Below are 18907 nucleotides of genomic sequence, written 5' to 3'. Positions count from 1 at the left end.
TTTGCCCATTCATCCTTTCTTTCCTTCATCACTCATTCATTCATCCATCTGTCCACCACCCATCTCCTTATCACCCATCAATCTACTTACCCACCCACTTATAACCCATCCATCCAGTATCATTCATCTTTTCTTTGTCTCATCAATCCATCCTGCCCTCCTTCATTCCATCTAACCCATTCACCTATTTGTCCATCTGTCCAACCCTCCACAAATCTATCCAACTATCTACTCATCTGCATAAGATACTTCTCCCCTCTAAATCACAAATATTCATCAATGATCCTAAACTTTAGACTCTGTTGTGATTAGGAACAGGCCAAATTGTTAAAATTCTACATTCTAACAACTCTTCCAAAAAATTTTGACTATTCTAATTTGTGCAAGACCCAAATGCTCCAAGTCCTTATAAGACCTGCACAGAAGCTGGCCTATTCTCACTGGTTTGAAGTCTTTGATGTCTTCAAAGATGGTACACTTAGAAAGCAGGGTATGGTTAGAAGAAGGGGAAGTTGTAAGCAGACTGGAAAGAGCCTGGCAGTGGGGTATAGGGAATGGGAGAGGAAGTTGATCAGGGATATAGACAAGATTGCTGAGATGAGAAAAAATTTGCCTGGGCCTTGGAATCATGGAATTCTAGTATCTACAAATATTGATAACATGACCCCCCTGATTGTTTTCCCCTTGAATTCTACATTGGCGCAATGGTGGTTCAGTTGATAATCCAGGAAGATGGGGTCTCAAGATAGATACCAAAGAATAAGAGAGATCAAGGGGATTAAGAGCCTTGGCAAGCAAAGGCAGAATAATAACTAATACTATGCAGCACATAGGACTTTCCTGGTGGCTCAAGTGGTAACGAATCTGCCTGAAATGCAGGAAACCTAGGTTTGATCCCTGGGTTGGGAAAATCCCTTGGAGAAGAGAATGGCAACCCACTCCGGTATTCTTGCCTAGAGAATTCCATGGACAGAGGAGCCTGCCAGGCTACAGTTGATGGGGTTGCAAAGAGTCAGACACGACTGAGCGACGAACACTTTCACTTTCACATAGCACCTACTATGTGTCATGCACTATTCCAAGCATTGGGTCAGAAAGGCCACTCAAATAAGCCCATCCTTCCTTCTTCCCTCTCATCAATCCATTGTTCCATTCATCCATATATAAACACATATAGCGCTAAGTTCCAGGCACTATTTTCTAAGCGTAACATGTATTAACTAATTTGATCTTCCCAGATAGGTGCTATTAGAACCCCCTTTAGACAAACTGGGAAACTGAGGCATAGAATAACTTAAATGACTTGAGCAAGGTCACACAGCTAGCGACTAGCAAGAGTTAGTATTGGAACCCCATTCCCCTGGCTCCAGAGTCCATGCTCTCAAATCAGCCCTGATACTCCTCTACTAACAGCAATTGCCAATGCCTAAGACACAGGTTGACTTTCAGAAGACAAGGAAGAACAGAGGCTGTCTGGCTGACCCAGCCCTTAGAGAGAAGGATGGGTAGACTGTGAAATGGCTTAGCCAGTGCCTGTCAGATGGCTGGTGTTCCATAAATGCTGATGAATCTCAGCTGATTCTAGCTGAAGCGACATTCCCAAGTACACAGACTAAAATTAACACCTTGAATTCATTCATTCCAAAATTATTTATTCAGTACTGCAGCACTGTTCATAATAGCAAAAAAAAACAAGAAACCTGGAAACATCCCAAATGTCCATCATCCAGGAAGGTGGATAAATTGTTGTATCATCGCAGAATATAATATTATACAGAGAAAAATAAATGACCTCCAGCTACACTCAAATAAGAGAGATGAATCTTAGAAACATACAATTGAGTGAAAAAAGCAAGGGCAAGTTCCAGAAGGCTAAAAAGGCTCAGAAACCACGAAAGTAAAACATTAGAGTTAAGGCATATGTAAATGTGTGATAAAACATCTTTAAAAAGAAAGAAAGGGAATAAGACACACCCAATCCAGGGGCTTCCCTGGTGGCTCAGTGGTAAACAAGCCGCTTGCCAGTGCCAGAGACATGGGTTCGATCCCTGGTCTGGGAAGATTCCACACGTTGTGCAGAGCAACTAAGCCCACGCGTCTAACTACTGAGCTTGTGCTCCAGAGCCTGGGAACCAGAGCTACTGAAGCCCGCGTGCCCTAGAGCCCGAGCTCCAAGGCAAGAGAAGCCACCACAATGAGGAGCCTGCACTCCACAACCAGAGCGCAGCCCCTGCTCCCTGAAACTAGAGAGAGCCCACGCAGTAACGAAGACCCACCACAGCCTAAGTAAATAAATGAATAAATAAATAAAATTACACACCCAATCCAAGAGAGAGTGTTGCCTTTGGGGGAGTGAGTGGGGGAGGGGCGGGAAGCCAAGGCAGGGTCAGAGGCTATAGGTAGAAGTAAATTACTGAGCATGTTCTAGTTCAGAGGGATCCCCAAACCAGCAGGATCAGCAGCTCCCGGGAACTTGCTAGAAATGAAAATTCTCGGGTTCTACCCGAAACCTTTTGAATCGGAAACTCTGGGGGCAAAGCCCAACCACCTGTGCTTCAACAGCCCCCCAGGACATAGTGGTGTGGGCCCAAGGGTAAGCATCTCGGCCCTGCAGCAGGTGCTGTTGACGCTGCAGGCCTGGGGACCACACTTTGGGAGCCACTGTTCTAGTTCTTTACTCAGGTAGTGGATCCATCAGTGTGTTTCCATATGGTATTAAAATAAATAAGGAAAAACAAACGAAAGGAGAGACAATATTCAGAATGTGTTGTGAACCCAGAACAGGATTAAAGCAAGTCACTGTTCAAATAAGGTGCAAGAAAACATCCCAGAGTCACGTATTCAGCTACTGTAGGTGCCAAGCACAGGGCCAGAGTGGTGACCACAACAGACCTAGCCCTGGCAATCATGGATCTACAGTATCCATTCTGATACTCTCCCCCATTCTGATGCTTTTTACAAAATGATCATATCCACCACATGCTTTCATGTATCTTTTAATCCTCTCATGATGTCCTGGTTGTAGGACTACTATGCCCATTTTACAGACGAAGAGACTGAGGCACAGCTACTGGGAGTTGGAGCTAAGATGCACAACCGGAGCCACCTATTCCCAAACCCTTTGCTTCACCTCCACCAGTATCACCTTCCCTCCCAACCTCTTCTCCTTTTAGCCTCCAACCCTGGTGCTTATTACTCAAACAAGCACATCCCTCCATGGACACCACAAACATTTCATAGCAGCAAGTGAGGATCAGCAGAGGTTCCCATGCCCATTATTACTAATAAAGGAAATAATAAAGGTTAATGGAACAAAAAAACACAACAGGTTCTCCAAACTTATGGTTGCTGGCAGGGGGCGGGGGAAGGATGGGGAGAAGGGACAGTTAGCGAGCTTGGGATGGACATGTACACACTGCTATATTTAAAATGGATAACCAACAAGGACCTATTTTATAAGACAGGGAAATATCCCAATACAAAATAAGAAGTCTTTTTAAAACAAACAAACAAACCAAGAGTGCCTCTTCAAATAAAGAAAATCCCCTTGCCAAAAAAAATTTTTGTTAATTAAAATTAAATGGATAACCAACAAGGACCTACTGTACAGCACAGGGCACTCTCTTCAAGGTTATGTGGCAGCCTGGATGGGAGAAGAGTTTAGGGGAGAATGGATACATGTATATGGATGGCTGAGCCCCTTTGCTGTTCTCCTGAAACTACCACAACATTGTTAATCAGCTATACTCCAGGATCAAATAAAAAGTTTAATTTTAAAAAAAAGTTTTAAAAAAGGATATAGCAAGTTCTGGAAGGTCAGAAACTGGGTAACCCCCTCACAGAACAAGTTCTAGGTCTGTACGCAAGTCTCGTTTAAGACGAATCTGTCGGTTTTATTCTTAAGATCAGACTTCGCCCTCCTGCAAACGCTTGTATAAAAATACTTTAAAATTGGTTTAAAATTATATAATACTTTACGCACAGACCTAAAATGAGAACAGAACTTAACAGCATGAATATTATTTACTGGCAGGTGGGCGATGAAATTGCGTTTTCCTTCATTGCTCCATGGAGGGGGCGGGGTGGGCCTCTTAAATAGTGTTGTTGGGGGAAGGGCTGCTAATACCCGAGTTCCAGGTCCAACCTGAGTAAAGAGCACCTTATAGGAAGACCCAAGAATGTTCCCAAGCTGAAAAGAAGATAAAGCCGCCTCTGACCCAAGAGAGACGACAAAACTTGATCCGTATTTAACTCTGGAATTTCGCGCTTCAGAGCTGGGATCTCTCTCGCATTAGCTGCCTTAAATAAGTAGCTTCCAAAAGCACAATTCATTCCAAGATAAAGTCTCAGCTTTTCAGAGGAAAAAAAGTTACTTATCTTCATCTTTCCTGGGCACTGGCACCATCTCTGGCTCCCTACATCCCTGGGGTGTTAAGAATTCACTAGTAGATCGATAGCGAGCCGGAAGCAGCTGAATAGCACAGGGAGCTCAGCTTGGTGCTCTTCGATGACCTAGAGGGCTGGGATGCGAGGGTGGGTGGGAGGCTCAGGAAGGAGGGGATATATGTATACCTATAGCTGATTCACATTGTTGTCCAGCAGAAACCAGCGCAACACTGCAATGCAATTATCCTCCAGTTAAAAAGAAAAACTCAACAGTAGGGCCACCAAAGTCCTTGTTAGCCCCAAACTGCTGGGCTTTTCAAGATGTTAAAACCAGGACAGGGCCAGGCAAACAGGGACATCTGGTCACCCTACCCAGACAAGGACTAACGCCCGGTGGTTTTTGAACACCTGGATTTCTCTCCTGGAATGTTCCTTGTCTTCCTCTATGCTCCCAGGAAGTGAGGGAGAAGGGAGAAAGAAGAAAGACAGAAACTGTTGGGGAAGGGAAGGGGATGTAATCTAACAGCAAAGCTGAGCAGGGGTCTACTGCTCAACTCTCAGGAGTCGCCCAGGACGGCCACAGCAACTGTCCTAGGCCTGCGGTCTCCATCCTGCGTCGGACCCTTTGGCTCAGAAGAAGGAGAAGGGGCGGGGCAGGGAAGCTAATTATACACTTTGAAACTCCCTCACCTTGTCACCCACAAAGGAAGGAACCAAGGGAGAGGAAGACAATTTTACCTCAGACCAAAGAGAATAGAAAAATAGGTCAAGTGGCCATGTATTTCTCCTCCCCGCCCCCAACTTAAAGCTTCCAGAGAGAAAGGAGAACGCAAATGGGCTTCCAAAGGGGAAAGGGGGAGGGGAGGGATAAATTAAGGCTTTGGGATTGAGATAAACAGACCACTATATAAAAAATAGGCAAACAGCAAGGACCTGCTGTACAGCCCAGGGAACTGTATTCAATAGTTTATAATAATCTATAAGGGAAAAGACTCTGAAAAAAAATACATATGCATAACTGAATCTTAAAGCTTTAAGCTGTATATCTGAAACTAACAACATTGTAAATCAACTGTATTTCAATTTAAAAGAAAAGGGTGCACGCTCAGATTAGTAAATCCAAACCAGCCAGTCAACAGAGGGGCCCTTCTCTCCCACTCCTACCCAGAGAGCCTGGTTTCTCGACAACGTTTCCAAAATAGAACGTAAGGAGAAGAAAGTACTCTCCAATGTGATGGTTCATGCATTTTGGAGCTTTCTCTGTAACAGGAAACTGGGCTGAGCATTTCTCATGCCTGATCCCCTGTGACCTCCTCGAGAGTCTGCCCAGGAACATGAACTCAGAAGCAATATCCTCATCAACTGCATGAGGAAACCGAGGCTCTGATGCTCAAGGCCGCTCGTGAGTCATCTGAACCCAGGCCTGGCTGACCTAAAGCTCACAGTGCTCTCCCTCACCTCTGTTATATTTCACGGTACCACCTGCATCCTTTTATGAGCAGCTGAGTTAGCATCCCTGGAAATGTATAAACTGGGGTTTCAGGATGAACGATAGACCCCATATCTCTGGACTGATTCCACCTTCCTAGCGGTGCCTTCCATTGTTGAAGGAGTGCATGTGTGTGCTTGCTACTGGGCGAGCAATGGGGCGGGGTGTCCATAAGCTCCAGGTACCCAACAGATATCAAGCCTGAATATTCACTGGAAAGGGACTGATGCTGAAGTGCCGATACTTTGGCCACCTGAAGTGAAGAGCCAACTCACTGGAAAAGACTCTGATGCTGGGAAAGATTGAGAGCAAGAGGAGAAGGGGGTGGCAGAGGATGAGATGGCTGGACAGCCTCACTGACTGAGTGGACATGAATTCGAGCAAACTCCGGGAGATAGTGCAGGACAGGGAAGTCTGGCGTGCTATACAGTCCATGGGGTCACAAAGAGTCAGACATGACTTAGCTACCGAACAACAACCCAACAGATGTCCCCTCAAAAGCCCCAGGGGAAGACTCCACTCTCAAGGGGCCACTGCTCCCCGATTTCTCTAGCACTAACACTTCAGAGATCTTCTTTGGTCTATTAACTTCATGTATACACATGCCTCCCATCATCCCACCATCCGAACCTAAAACCCACTGAAAACCTAAAACATGGGTACACAGGTGAATCAGATCCCTATAATTTGGAAAATGGGTAAAGAGGGACATTTTTGTCATTCATTGGACAAACATTTATGGAGTACCTACTTTGTGCCAAATGTGCTGGGGTGGCAGTGGGGAAAAGGGTGGTGGGCAAAGGTCTCACAGCCTCAGAGGTCGACTTTTTATTGCCGAGGCACCGAACCAAAGCACCCCTCTCCATCAGAGACCTTCTTCTGCCACACTGGAGATCCCACTCCATTGCTAGACTTCAAACCAGAGCAGGCACATAGCTTCATATGACATCCTCACCCCTTCTAATTTTTCCGACTGGCACTTACTGCTATCACTTCTGCTACTCTCCACACATCCACAACCCTTTATGCTAAACCCTTGAGGCCAGACGCACTTTGGAGCTTAGAACACGCTGCTTTTAAAGGGATCACAGGATGGGAATGCAAAATGGCACAACCACTTTGGAAAACAGTTTGGCATTCTCTTACAAAGCTAAACACATTCTTACCACATAACCCAGCAAACCTACTCCTGGGTATTTATCTGAGAAATAAAATGTACATTCCCAAATGTTCCCACTAAAACCCATCTACCAATGTTTGTAGCAGCTCTATTCATAATCGCCCAAACTGGAAACACCCAAAATGTCCTGGGAAATGGAAGAATGCACTCTGCTCCAACCATCCCATGGAATACGACTCAGCACTCAAAAGAATGAATAAATGATACACACAACAACATGAGTGAATCTCAAAGGCTGCGTCCTGTCTGATTCTATTTATATGACCTCCTAAAAAAGGCAAAACTGTAAGGATATAAAGAGTCTTCTCAGATAGCTCAGTGGTAAAGAATCCGCCTGCCAATGCAGAAGCCTCAATCCCTGGATTGAGAAGATCCTCTGGAGAAGGAAATGGCAACCCACTCCAGTATACTTGCCTAGGAAATCCCATGGACAGAAGAACCTGGTGGTCTACAGTCCATGGGGTCGAAAAGAGTCGGACACAACTTTGTGACTAGACAACAGCAATAAGGATGGAAAAAAGATCAGGGCTTGCATAGTGGGATGCTGACTCAGAGAGGACCAGGGGATATTCTAGGTTGATGAAATTATTCCCTATTTTGATTCTGGTGTTGGCTACATGACTGCATGCATCTGTCAAAACTCAGAACTATATGCTTAAAAGGGTGAATTTCACTGGAAGTAATTTATATTGAATACTTCAATAAACCCGGTTTTTGAGAAAAAGAAAAAAAAAAAAAGGATGCATCTATGATGTGACCTGGATACTCCAACTATAACTTGTGGACAAACAGCATGGTCAATCCCTGGAGGCTTGTTAGAAAAGACCCCACCCCAGTGACTTCATGGTGCAATGGTAGCCTGTCTGACTCCAGCGTGCGTGCTAAGTTGCTACAGTTGTGTCTGACTCTGTGACCCCATGGACTGTAGCCCACCAGGCTCCTCCGTCCATGGGATTCTCCAGGTGAGAATACTGGAGTGGGTTGTCATGCCCTCCTCCAGGGGAATCTTCCTGACCCAGGGATGGAACCCACGTCTCTTATGTCTCCTGTACTGGCAGGTGAGTTCTTCACCATTGAGTCACCTGGGAAGCCCCATCTGACTTCAAACCCCACTCCAAACTTGCTGGACAAAACTCACCATTTTAACAAGGCAATCCTCACACTCGGTTAAGTCTAGAAAGTACTACAATGTATATAAATAACACTTGCAGTGGGATGGCTGGAGCAGCACCCCAGAATCAAGCATACCTACCATTTCTTCAGTAAAATATACCAAAATGCACACCACGCTAAGTCGCTTCAGTCATGTCCAACTCTTTTCAACCCTATGGACTGAAGCCTGCCAGGCTCCTCTGCCCATGGGATTCTCTAGGCAAGAATACTGGAGTGGGTTGCCATATCTTCCTCCAAGGGATCTTCCCAATCCAGGGAGTGAATCTGCACCTCCATGCCTCCTGCATTGGCAGGTGGGTTCTTTACCACTAGCACCATCTGGGAAGCCCAAAATGCACACCAAGTAGGATCAATGAAGACCGTAAATTAAGAGTAGACATTGGGGTCAGCTCCAGGTAGGTTTTTAACTCCTCAATGAGCTGATCTTTTATTTGTCAGCATTTGGGGATTGTGGAGGGGGAAAAAAAAATCCCAAGGGAAAAGTCACACTAATATCTACTCCACAGAGTTTTGCTCTTCTGGAAATATCTGCCACACTGATCTAGGAGAAGAATCAGATAGCCATTCTCCCTTGCCCTTCTAGCACAATCTACTTTTCTGAGTGGGCCAAGGCTCTGATAATATGCTCCAACATCTCCCAGGGCGTCGACGTCTGCTTCCGATACAGAACATTCCTCTTTAGAGAGTTTTTTATTAAAAAAAAAAAAGTGGGCATCTGATGTGAGGGCACTCTGGGTTTCTCACTGAGATTCCCGAAAATAAAGGGTGAAAACCTGGGATCCTGCATGTGCTTCAGGAGAAGGAGCAGGATAAGACAGAGACCAGAGTCTGCGGCTCTTGCCATGGCCCACATTCCTACACAGTGCTCAGGGGATGATCTGCTGGCATCAGCAGGGCTGGAGGAAGATGACATTCACACTGGCGCCGGGAAGAGCGTCAGGAGTGAGTGGCATTAAATGGGGGCTTGAGGAAGGTTGACAGATGCACCTTATTGAGCTGACAGATTTGAGCTCTTTAGAAGTCATCATCAGAGCCCGTCACAGCCATATTTAAATCAGCCTTCCCATCCACGAGAACACGGAACCCAGGTGTGTGGTCCAGACAGCTCTGCTGACTGGACTCCTTCTAGAGTGAAGGAAACCAATGGAAACCCGAACATCAAAGATTTCCATGTGGGTTTTCTGACTTAGGAAAAGAAAAATGAAATTCCTGAGAATCTCTTTAAATCTGCTGGCTTCAAGCTGAAGCTGCCGAGGACAGTGGGGTGCGGAAATGGAGCTTGGGGCGGGGTGGTGGATCACAGTGGCAAAGTGCCCATGAGCATGGAGAATGCAAGGTTGCACCCTCCGCCAGCGTACCATGCTGGAATTTGCATATGGAGGTAACGCTTAGGCCCTAGGAGCCCACAGCCAAGTTCATGGGATGCGTAATGACTCCTCCTTCACATGACAGTGAGAAATCTGCTTTGCCCACTCACCTGCGACCCTCAGTAAATGCTACTTCTAAGTACACGTCATCCGCTATTAGGTACAAACTCAAAGAGAAACGCCTTCCCCACAAAGTTCCACCAAAGACACACACAAGAATGATCCCAGCACCACAGTCTGGAAATTACTCAAATGGCCCTCAACCATAGAACGGAGAGCTACACTGCAGAGAGTCAACAATAAAGTAGCACACAGTGTTGAGAAGGAAAACCAACAATGACCTGAAGTGACATGGATCCATCTCACAGACAGATTGTTGAGCGGGGAAAAAAAAAAAGCCAGACACAGAGGAACACAGCCTCTGACTCCATTTCCAGGAGGCTTAAACGGAGTCCAAATGAACCCATGGGGTCAGAAGTCGGGGTAGCGGTAACCCTTGTAGGGGGATTAACTGGAAGGGGGCAGGAGGGGACTTTTGGGGAGCTGGTCACTTTCTTTTCCTTGGCCCAGATGCTAATGGCATGAATGTTCACTTACTAAGCTGGACTTGACTTGGGTACTTTCCTCTCTCTATATAAACACAGGGAAATATATACATATATGTAAGTCATTACTTTTAAAGTTCTAAATAAGTACTTAAACACATTTTTGAATGGCAGAAATATTTGGATACTCAAGTCAATGTTCTGCCCCGGTACCCTGACTCCTCATGTTTCCATACATCCCGTCTCTTTGCACTGGCCCAGATTTCCTTACCCAGCCCCCATCTCTCTGTCCCCTCCCCTCTCATCCTCTCTCCTTCCCCCCGCTCCTCCCCAGAAAGCTCAGTCCTGGATGATTCTGCTTGGGGACAGATTAGGGGAGTGGAGAGCTCTCCCCTTTGACCCTTTGAGAGTGGGACTGTATAATGTGTTTGCTGCCTCGGGGAACAGAAACTGACAGCAAACAGCAAAATGCACAAACTCATCACGAAGCTCCTGAGAGCATGAAAGCCAGAGAAAACCTCTCAAGGACCGAATGCTCTCAGGTCACCTGCATCTCTCTTTTAAGATTCCTCCTTCCAAAGGACTGTTGCCATCCCCTCCCCAACAGTCCTCTGATCTGCAGGATTCAAGCTGGACTGGGGTGAGCTAAGGACACATTTGGACTCCCACCTTCTTCCTTTCCTCTTAGAAGACTCTAAATACAGGCTCCGGAAGGCAATCTAAAACCATTTTCAACCCGGAAACCTGTCAGCCCAGTGAATCCTTCCTGGGCACCTCCGACTTATCTGATCCTGCACACACTGACATCTTGCCATTCTCTGTGCCCTCCTACTCCTCCAGGGATTGAGAGGAGACAGGCAGAGTGAATACAAGACGCCGGACCATTTCAACAGATCATCACAAGGTTGAAACTTGGGAGGCAAAGACCTGGCTCCTGCCTGGGGCACCCATCAAAATGACATCATGATTAGTGGTACACCCCTCCCAAAAGACAGCCGCTGAACCTCTGAATTTTCACCACCCTCCAAGTAGACTGTTCACACACACTCCAAAAGCTCAGAGCCCTCTGTTGCAGTTTCGGCGCCCAGAAGCCCAAATCCTGCTCAAAGTGGATCCACCAGCCAACATGTTCCTCCAATAAGCAACCCCAGGACCACCCAGGGCTCAGCCTTGTAGGGTGTATAACAGTCAAAACCATATGCAAAGAGGATGGGGGGGCTCATCAGTGAAGCCCAGGGACCCAGCCAGTCCTGTTCATTTTTACACTGAGGGCAGCCAGTTGGAACCCAGCCGAGGAGCGGCACACTTGGGCACGGCATGGTGTCCGGCCAGCCTGGGGAGCAGGGTGCATTCCCCCGACTTGGAATCTGGGTCATGCTTAGATAACTGCTAGAAAGCCCGACTAATTACCCATCCTTGCCTGCCTACATCTCAACAGATGTTAAGCCCTCCTCAAGGTTTATTTCAAGCAGGCACGAATTTAAAGAAACACGGGGGGATCTGCATTTTAATAGCATCTCCACAGAGGGAAATCTGGACTCCACCTTCTTCCTCTGGAGCTTTAATTTAAAAAAAAAAAAAAAAAGGCATTTACCTGCCCGAGATGTCCACATGGAGGCTGACTCTCCTGGTGTCCCCTCCTGGGTCTCTAGGGTGGAAGAAGCCGATTCCAACCCAAGGCCTGACACGGCACCCCAGGAAGGACCTGGCACCTCATTTTCTCTTGTCCTGTCTTTCTTATGGAAGTGGCCCATCCTGGGTCTTTCAGGTCAGGGCCCCAGATGGGGCAAACTGGGATGTATCCTACACCCCGAAAGATGATGAGATCCCTAATCAGTGGCAGAAGGCAATGGAACCTGCAGACATGGGGGAGAATAAATGCCCCTCATCCCTTCCCAGCCAGCGGCCCACTAGGGAATATTCATTCTGGCCAGTGCTGGCCCCTCCGTATGAAGGCCATATGCTCTCATACTGGCTCTTGGCCCTGGGAGCCCCTAGGTCCCCTCCTTGAGAGGGCGGCCCCCAACCTCGGGGCCAGCAGAGGTGGAGAGGCCTGAGAGCTGAGACTGGGCCCGGCTCTAGAGATAACCGTGGACTCTGGTGAGGGGCGGCTAGGGAAACCCAGCCAAGGCCTTCCCCCGCCCCGGTCCTTCCCCTGCCCCGGCCAGAGCACCCAGGCCCTGGCCGGGTCCATGCTCATTTCGGAGAACTCTGACCCACCCGGAACTGGCTCTAAAGGCCCCTGTACGACCCCCAGGGCCCAGCCCTCCTTCCGAAATCGGTCCTTAGAAGGAATCCACTCCCCCTGGCACCCCCCAACCCCAAGCCTGCACAGTAGCTCAACCCAGATCGGGGTGGAGAGACGCTCCGCACTCCTCCCTGGTGCCCCCTCTCCCACCCCCTGGAAGACCCCCCCCACCACCACCTCCCATCAACCCCCGGGTCTCTCTCCCAGCCTGGAAGAGGGGAAGCGGAGGGAGGGGGAGGCGCAGCTGCCGGGGGTTCGGGGCAAAGGATATGGCCATTCGGTGATCTTTTTGGCGTATTTTCTCACCACGTTGTCCTCGCTGAAGAGGAATAGAGACCGGTTGACCGTGAGGCAGTTCTGTCGGACGGGGATGGGGTTGTAGAGGGCCATGGTCCGCGCTCTCTGCGCCATTGACTGCTTGTACATCCTTTGCGCCCCGGGCTGCCCGCCCTGCCGGCTGCCCCCGGCTCCTCGCCCGCCTCCGGCGCCCACGACCACCCCGGCGGCTGCCCCGGAGCCTCCTCCCCCGTAGCGGGCCGGCATCTCGTCTCCGAAGCGGGCCATTCTGCAAAGAGCAAAGGGCTCCGGGTTACGCTGCGGCGAACGATGCGGAAGGCGCCGCCGCCGCCGCCGATGCTGTGAAGACGGCGGCCGGAGCTGCGACTGCGGAGACGCTCCACGGCCCAGCCCATCGGGCGGCGGCGGCTCGGCGCCTCGGGTCGGGGGCTCACAAGGCGGCTGCCCGGCCCCAGCCGGGGATAGCAGCAGCTCGGGACATCTTCCTGGCTGACCCCGGAGAAGGAGGGGCTGGAGGAGGGTGCGGGGGCGGGGCGCGGGGGCCGGGGAAGGGGGGAGGGGAGAGAGAAGCGAGGCAAAAAATAACCGAGGAAGGAATCCAGGCAATCCCCAATCCACCCACTCCGGAAAAAAAAAAAAGGGAGGGGGGGAAGGCAGTTTAAAAAAAAAAAAACGCACACCCCCTTTAAGACTCGAAGGATTTGCAAAGGACTCCCCCCGGGACGCAGTGGAAGCTTCAAATCCCCTCCGGGGTCCGGGTCAGGCTGGCATCTTGCAAAAGCAGTGCGCTCGGCCCATTAAAACAATTTTTATTTAAAAAAAAAAAAAAAGCAAGTCTTTCCTGGGGGGAAGGGGAAAGGCAGCCCCCAAATTAAAAAAGAAAAAAAAAAAAAAGAAGAAGAAAAAGAAACAACCCTTTCTGTTTTGAGTTCCTAGACCTTAAAAATGCTGAAAGATCTGTAGCCAAAAAATTAAATTAAGAGTATTAAGGGGAAAGGAAAGAAGGGGAAGGGGGAGGGAAACACTCCGAAGAGGTCTTAAGGAGTCTTGAAGCCGCAGGGTCCCGGTGATTTTTTTTCCTTCCTGAATCACCAGCGGCTGCCTCTTCTGCCCAAGGAGGAGTGTGAATGTGCGTGTGCGCGCAGCGTTTCACTCAACCGTGCCTCATCTTGGGGTTAAATTGCAGCAATGAAATCCTGAAAATTCCCAACAAGAGGGGGAAAAAAAAAAAAAAACGAGAGAGAGAGCGCGAGAGGGGGAGAGGGATGCGCGGTTCTCTTAGCCGCTCAATAGCTGCTCCGGATGCTGCAATGCCTAGTGTCCACCACCCCTCTCCCCGCCCCAATGCCTCCTCCTCCTTCTTCTCTAGATTTTGCTAAAATAAGACTGGTGTGGAAGGATGGCGGGGGGAAGAGGAAAGAAGTGGGGGAAACGGGCGCAAAGGTCTGAACCACTGGCCAGCGAAGCTCCAAAGAGGAGCGTTTGATGAGTTTAACCGGAGAAAGACCCACCCCAAGTGGGGGACACATGATGGCCTGCGACCAATCGCGGAGGCGCGAGGGGACCTGGCTCCGCGGAGTTTTGTGGGGGAGAGAGGGGACAGCCGGATGGTCGGGTGGCAAGGGGGAAGTTGGGACGAGAGATTTCTCCTCCATTGGGAGGAAACCTTGTTTTCCAACGGGTTCCATTTCGGTTGCAGACAGCCGGACGCTCCCAGCATCTTGCAAGGAGAAGGAGGGAGGAAGAAACTTACAGACAGAGAAGGATGGAAATGCAAGTCTAGGGTCCTCTACCCAAATTTTGCTCTATTTAGCAATACACCAATTTGAAAAACCGGGAGCATGGTTTGATGATACTTCTGCGAAAGTTTCAAATCACCCAGGCCCTGCAAACTGGAATGAAATATTGACCCCTGTCTTCGGAAAGACCCTCAGGGGTGTCAAATCTGAATGGCCAGGAGCAGATAACTAACCAGGTCCTGCTTGGCTGGATAAAGGTCTGGCTTATGTGTGTCCCATGGTGTTTGCTTCCCTCCAGAGCCACTACAGGGCCTTTTTTATATTGTGAAACTGAAAACACACAGAAAAATACCCAGAGCATAAATACACAGTTTAAGAATTTGCTGTGAAACAAACACACATGAAACCAACACCCAAGTTCAGATGGAAAGGGCACCTTGCTGCCTCTCTGGAAACAGACATATACCCATTCTCCTCAGCAATGTAACCACATCCTGACTGTATGGTATTAATAACTTTGCTATTCTTTATACTTTTACTACTTTACTGTGCATTCCTAAACAATACAGTTCCACTTTGCATCTCCTTAGATTTTCTATGAGTATGTGTGTGTGTGCTACATCATTTCGGTCTTGTCTGACTCTTTTGCAACCCTAAGGACTGTTGCCTGCCAGGCTTCTCTGTCCATGGGATTCCCCAGGCCAGAATACTGGAGTGGGTTGCCATTTCCTTCTCCAGGGGATCTTCCCAATCCAGGGATCGAACCTGAGTCTTTTATGTCTCCTGCATTGGCCTTCAGGTTCTTTACCACTTGTGCTAGCTGGGAAGCCCCTTATATGAATATAATCATCAGTATATGCTCTATGATGTCTGATTTCTTTGGTTCAACATTATGTCTTTGACATAGAGAAGACTGTAGTTGCCAAGGTGGGTAGAGGGTAGGTGGCAAAGGGGAGGACTGTGAGTTTGGGATAAGTGTATGCAAACTATTATATACAGAATGGATGAACAAGATCCTACTGTATAGCACACAGAACTATACAGTTCATAAACCATAATGGAAGAGAATATGAAAAAGAATGTATGTGTTTATATATACACACACACACACACACACATATATATATAAAACTGAATCACTTTGCTGTATGGCAGAAATTAACACAACATTGTAAATCAACTGTAATTCAATGAAATAAGATTTTTTAATTGTCTTTAAGATTCATCTACTTTTGTCACATATAACTGCAACTGATCGCATTTTCACTGCTGTATAGTATTTCAGTGAAAGAATAGCCAGTATCTGTTTACCCATTATCTTCTTGATACATATCTAAGTTGTTTCCAGTTGAGGCTCTTAAACAAATTCCTGCTTTGAGTAATCCTGGTTCCTATAAGTATACATTTCTATAGGAAGAGCCTTAAGCATGGAATTTCTGGGTCCCAAGTAGCATATCTTCAGATTTGTAATATGTCATTAAACTGTCTTCCAAAGTGGTTTCTTTCTACCAAGAAACCACTGAATTTTCACAAAAGCAATATATCAACTGGAAGGCAGGGGTGAGGGAGGAGAAAGGGAAGAGGATGAAGAAGATAAATATTTTTCCAAGCTTCAGCTGGTCGAATCCTAGTTAGTGCTCTCCCATCAGTATCTGTATCAGTATTGTATCAGATACTGTTTCAGTATCTCCAGGAGGAGAAGGGGACAACAGAGGATAAGATGGTTGGATGGCATCTCTGACTCGACGGACATGAGTTTGAGCAAGCTCCAGGAGTTGGTGTTAGACAGGGAAGCCTGGCACCCTGCAGTCCATGGGGTCAGAAAGAGTCAGATAGGACTGAGTGACTGAACTGAACTGAACATCAGTATTTGAGTTCATTCATTTGAAACACACTAGAAAAGGTGACTTTACATAAATTCTCCATTCTGTGCCTGTGGGTAAGACTTTACAGGTTGCTTGTAGCACTTTCGAGATTTTCTGTCTTGTCAAGGTATGGACAAAATGATTAAACCAAGAGTGATCAGAGTTGCAAGGAAATGGGTTGTGTAGGATTCTCAGTAAGCATTGAAGATTTTTCTACTTAATGTTTCAGAATTCAAAGGCAAATAGTTAATATGCACTGAGAAGTAATCTCACATGCACGGATGTAAATAGCCAGTCATATAAGAAGGCTGCACTGCAAAGCGAACTTATGCACATAATTTGTTACGATGGACTTTTCTGAGAAGACAGTTGAGTTTCATAGCATAAGCATTACTACAGGGATTTCTAAAGATCCCAGAGCTTTTCAGAAAAGAGTTAACTCCTCACTGGGAAAGTCCTTACTAAGATGAAGCATCTACAAGTCTTCATAGAAGTCCCACTTTACAGATGGAAATACTGAGGCTAAGAGAGAATTTTAAAATATGCCCAGGTCACTAATGGGTCTGAAACTACTTCTGCCTCTATTGGGTGGAGAGAATTTGATAGAAACACTTTGGAAAACTGGCCATTTTTTCCAATGCTGAACATCTGAATACCCTGTGACCCAGGATTGGCACTCCTGGGTATATACGCAAGAGGAATGAGGATGTACGTGGATGTAAGTCCACTCCCTGGGATGTGAATAGCATCATTTTCATACTAGTTAAAGACTGGAAACTTCCCAAATGTCTACCAATAGCAGAATAGGTCAATGCACTGTGGAGTGTTTGCACAAGGAGCCCTCTGCAGCAATAATGACCAGTTGGCAGCCACACACAAGTGCTTGGATGAGTCTCACACACACCATTTTGTGCCAGAGGAGCCAAGAGTACAATAGAACATGGTGTGGAACCTCTGTTATATAAAGTTCAAAATGGGCACAATGAATCCATGCTGTTAGAAGTCAAAGTAGTAGTCACTCTGGAGGGCTGGGGAGAAACTGGCACAAGGGGTGCCTTCTGGAAGCTTCTTGATCTGAGTGGTAATGATATGGGTGTATTCACTTTGTAAATACTGTGCATTTGGTAAGATTTCATTAAGCTGCACCTATGAGTTGTATGGTTTTCTATGTGTCCTCCAGCTCAATAGAAAATGTTTGGAATGCTTCTGAATGTAGATTTCAGGGAGCACTACTCATTATAGTGATCTGTGATAGTTCTCCTTGTGGACTTGAACTACGAAGTCCTACAACAAACTTTGGCAGCCTTTTCAACCAGAAGACAAAGAGAAATCTTCCTAGATGCCCTGACCCAAGTCTAGACAGGAAACAAGCTGGCTGCTTGTCAGAACTGCCTGCAAAGTGTTGTAAAACTTTTGAGTCCTGGGCCTTCCTTCTGCCCTGACTTTCATTCAGCCAGTCTATAGGGGTACATCTAGGTTTGCTAATCACTGCTCTGGAACATACAAACTTACTATTCCTATCTTGCCATTATCTAGAGTTATCAAAGCAAAGAGGAACTAAAGAGCCTCTTGATGAAAGTGAAAGAGGAGAGTGAAAAAGCTGGCTTAAAACTCACTGTTCAAAAAACTAAGATCATGGTATCCAGTCCTATCACTTCATGGCAAATAGATGGGGAAAAAAGTAGAAACAGTGACAGACTTTATTTTCTTGGACTCCAAAATCACAGCAGATGATGACTGCAGCCATGAAATTAAAAGACACTTGCTCCTTGGAAGACAAGCTATGACAAACCTAGACATCATATTAAAAAGCAGAGACCATCACTTTGCTGACAAAAGTCTATATAGTCAAAGCTATGGTTTTTCCAGTAGTCATGCAGGGATGTGAGAATTGGACCATAAAGAAAGCTGAGCACCAAAGACTTGATGCTTTTGAACTGTGGTGTTGGAGAAGACTCTTGAGAGTCCCTTGGACTGCAAGGAGATCCAACCAGTCCATTCTAAAGGAGATCAGTCCTGGGTGTTCACTGGAAGGACTGATGCTGAAGATGAAACTCCGATACTTTGGTCACCTGATGTGAAGAGCTGACTCACTGGAAAAGACCCTGATGCTGGGAAAGATTGAGAGCAGGAGGAGAAGGGGGTGACCGAGGATGAGATGGTTAGATAGCATTACTGACTGAATGGACATGAATTTGAACAAACTCTGGGAGATGGTGAGTGACAGGAAAGCCTGGTGTGCAGCAGTTCATGGGGTTGCAAAGAGTCAGACATGGCTTAGTGATTGAACAATAAGAATTATCAATGGTGGCAATGCTGGCATTTTTGATGTAACAGTTTTTGGCATTCACGTGTCTGGTACATCCTGGGCTGTTCAGCACCCCTGGCATATGTCCAATGTAGGGTCAGTAGCATCCCAGTCTTGTGAAAAGCAAAAATACCCCCACTCATTTCCAAATCTACCCTCCCCCTGTCAAAGTGGCAGAAGAGTCTATGCTTTCATCTCACCAGATGGTATTCCCAAAGCTTGCTTAACTCTAAAGTTTGACATGGTGGAGTTCCTCTCTCTTTCCTCAGAAACTTCCAAAGTCTCCCAACCCTCTCAATTGCTCTATTTC

At 47.0% G+C, this 18907-nt stretch overlaps 1 protein-coding gene across 1 annotated transcript in view; it reads right to left on the bottom strand.

The window, feature by feature from the left end:
• CACNA1A (calcium voltage-gated channel subunit alpha1 A) overlaps positions 1-13184 on the bottom strand; it is a 254178-nt gene extending 240994 nt beyond the window's left edge. Inside the window, exon 1 of the mRNA XM_070792700.1 lies at positions 12660-13184. Coding sequence (XP_070648801.1) covers positions 12660-12952 — 293 coding nt within the window. The 5' untranslated portion in view covers positions 12953-13184. The remainder of the gene's footprint in view (positions 1-12659) is intronic.
• Between the last annotated feature and the right edge of the window lie 5723 nt (positions 13185-18907).

Source organism: Bos indicus, chromosome 7, assembly GCF_029378745.1.
Source record: "Bos indicus isolate NIAB-ARS_2022 breed Sahiwal x Tharparkar chromosome 7, NIAB-ARS_B.indTharparkar_mat_pri_1.0, whole genome shotgun sequence".
In the NCBI taxonomy this organism is placed as follows: domain Eukaryota; kingdom Metazoa; phylum Chordata; class Mammalia; order Artiodactyla; family Bovidae; genus Bos; species Bos indicus.
The sequence above is the reverse complement of the archived record's forward strand: the minus strand, read 5'-3'. Positions and strand labels throughout refer to the sequence as shown.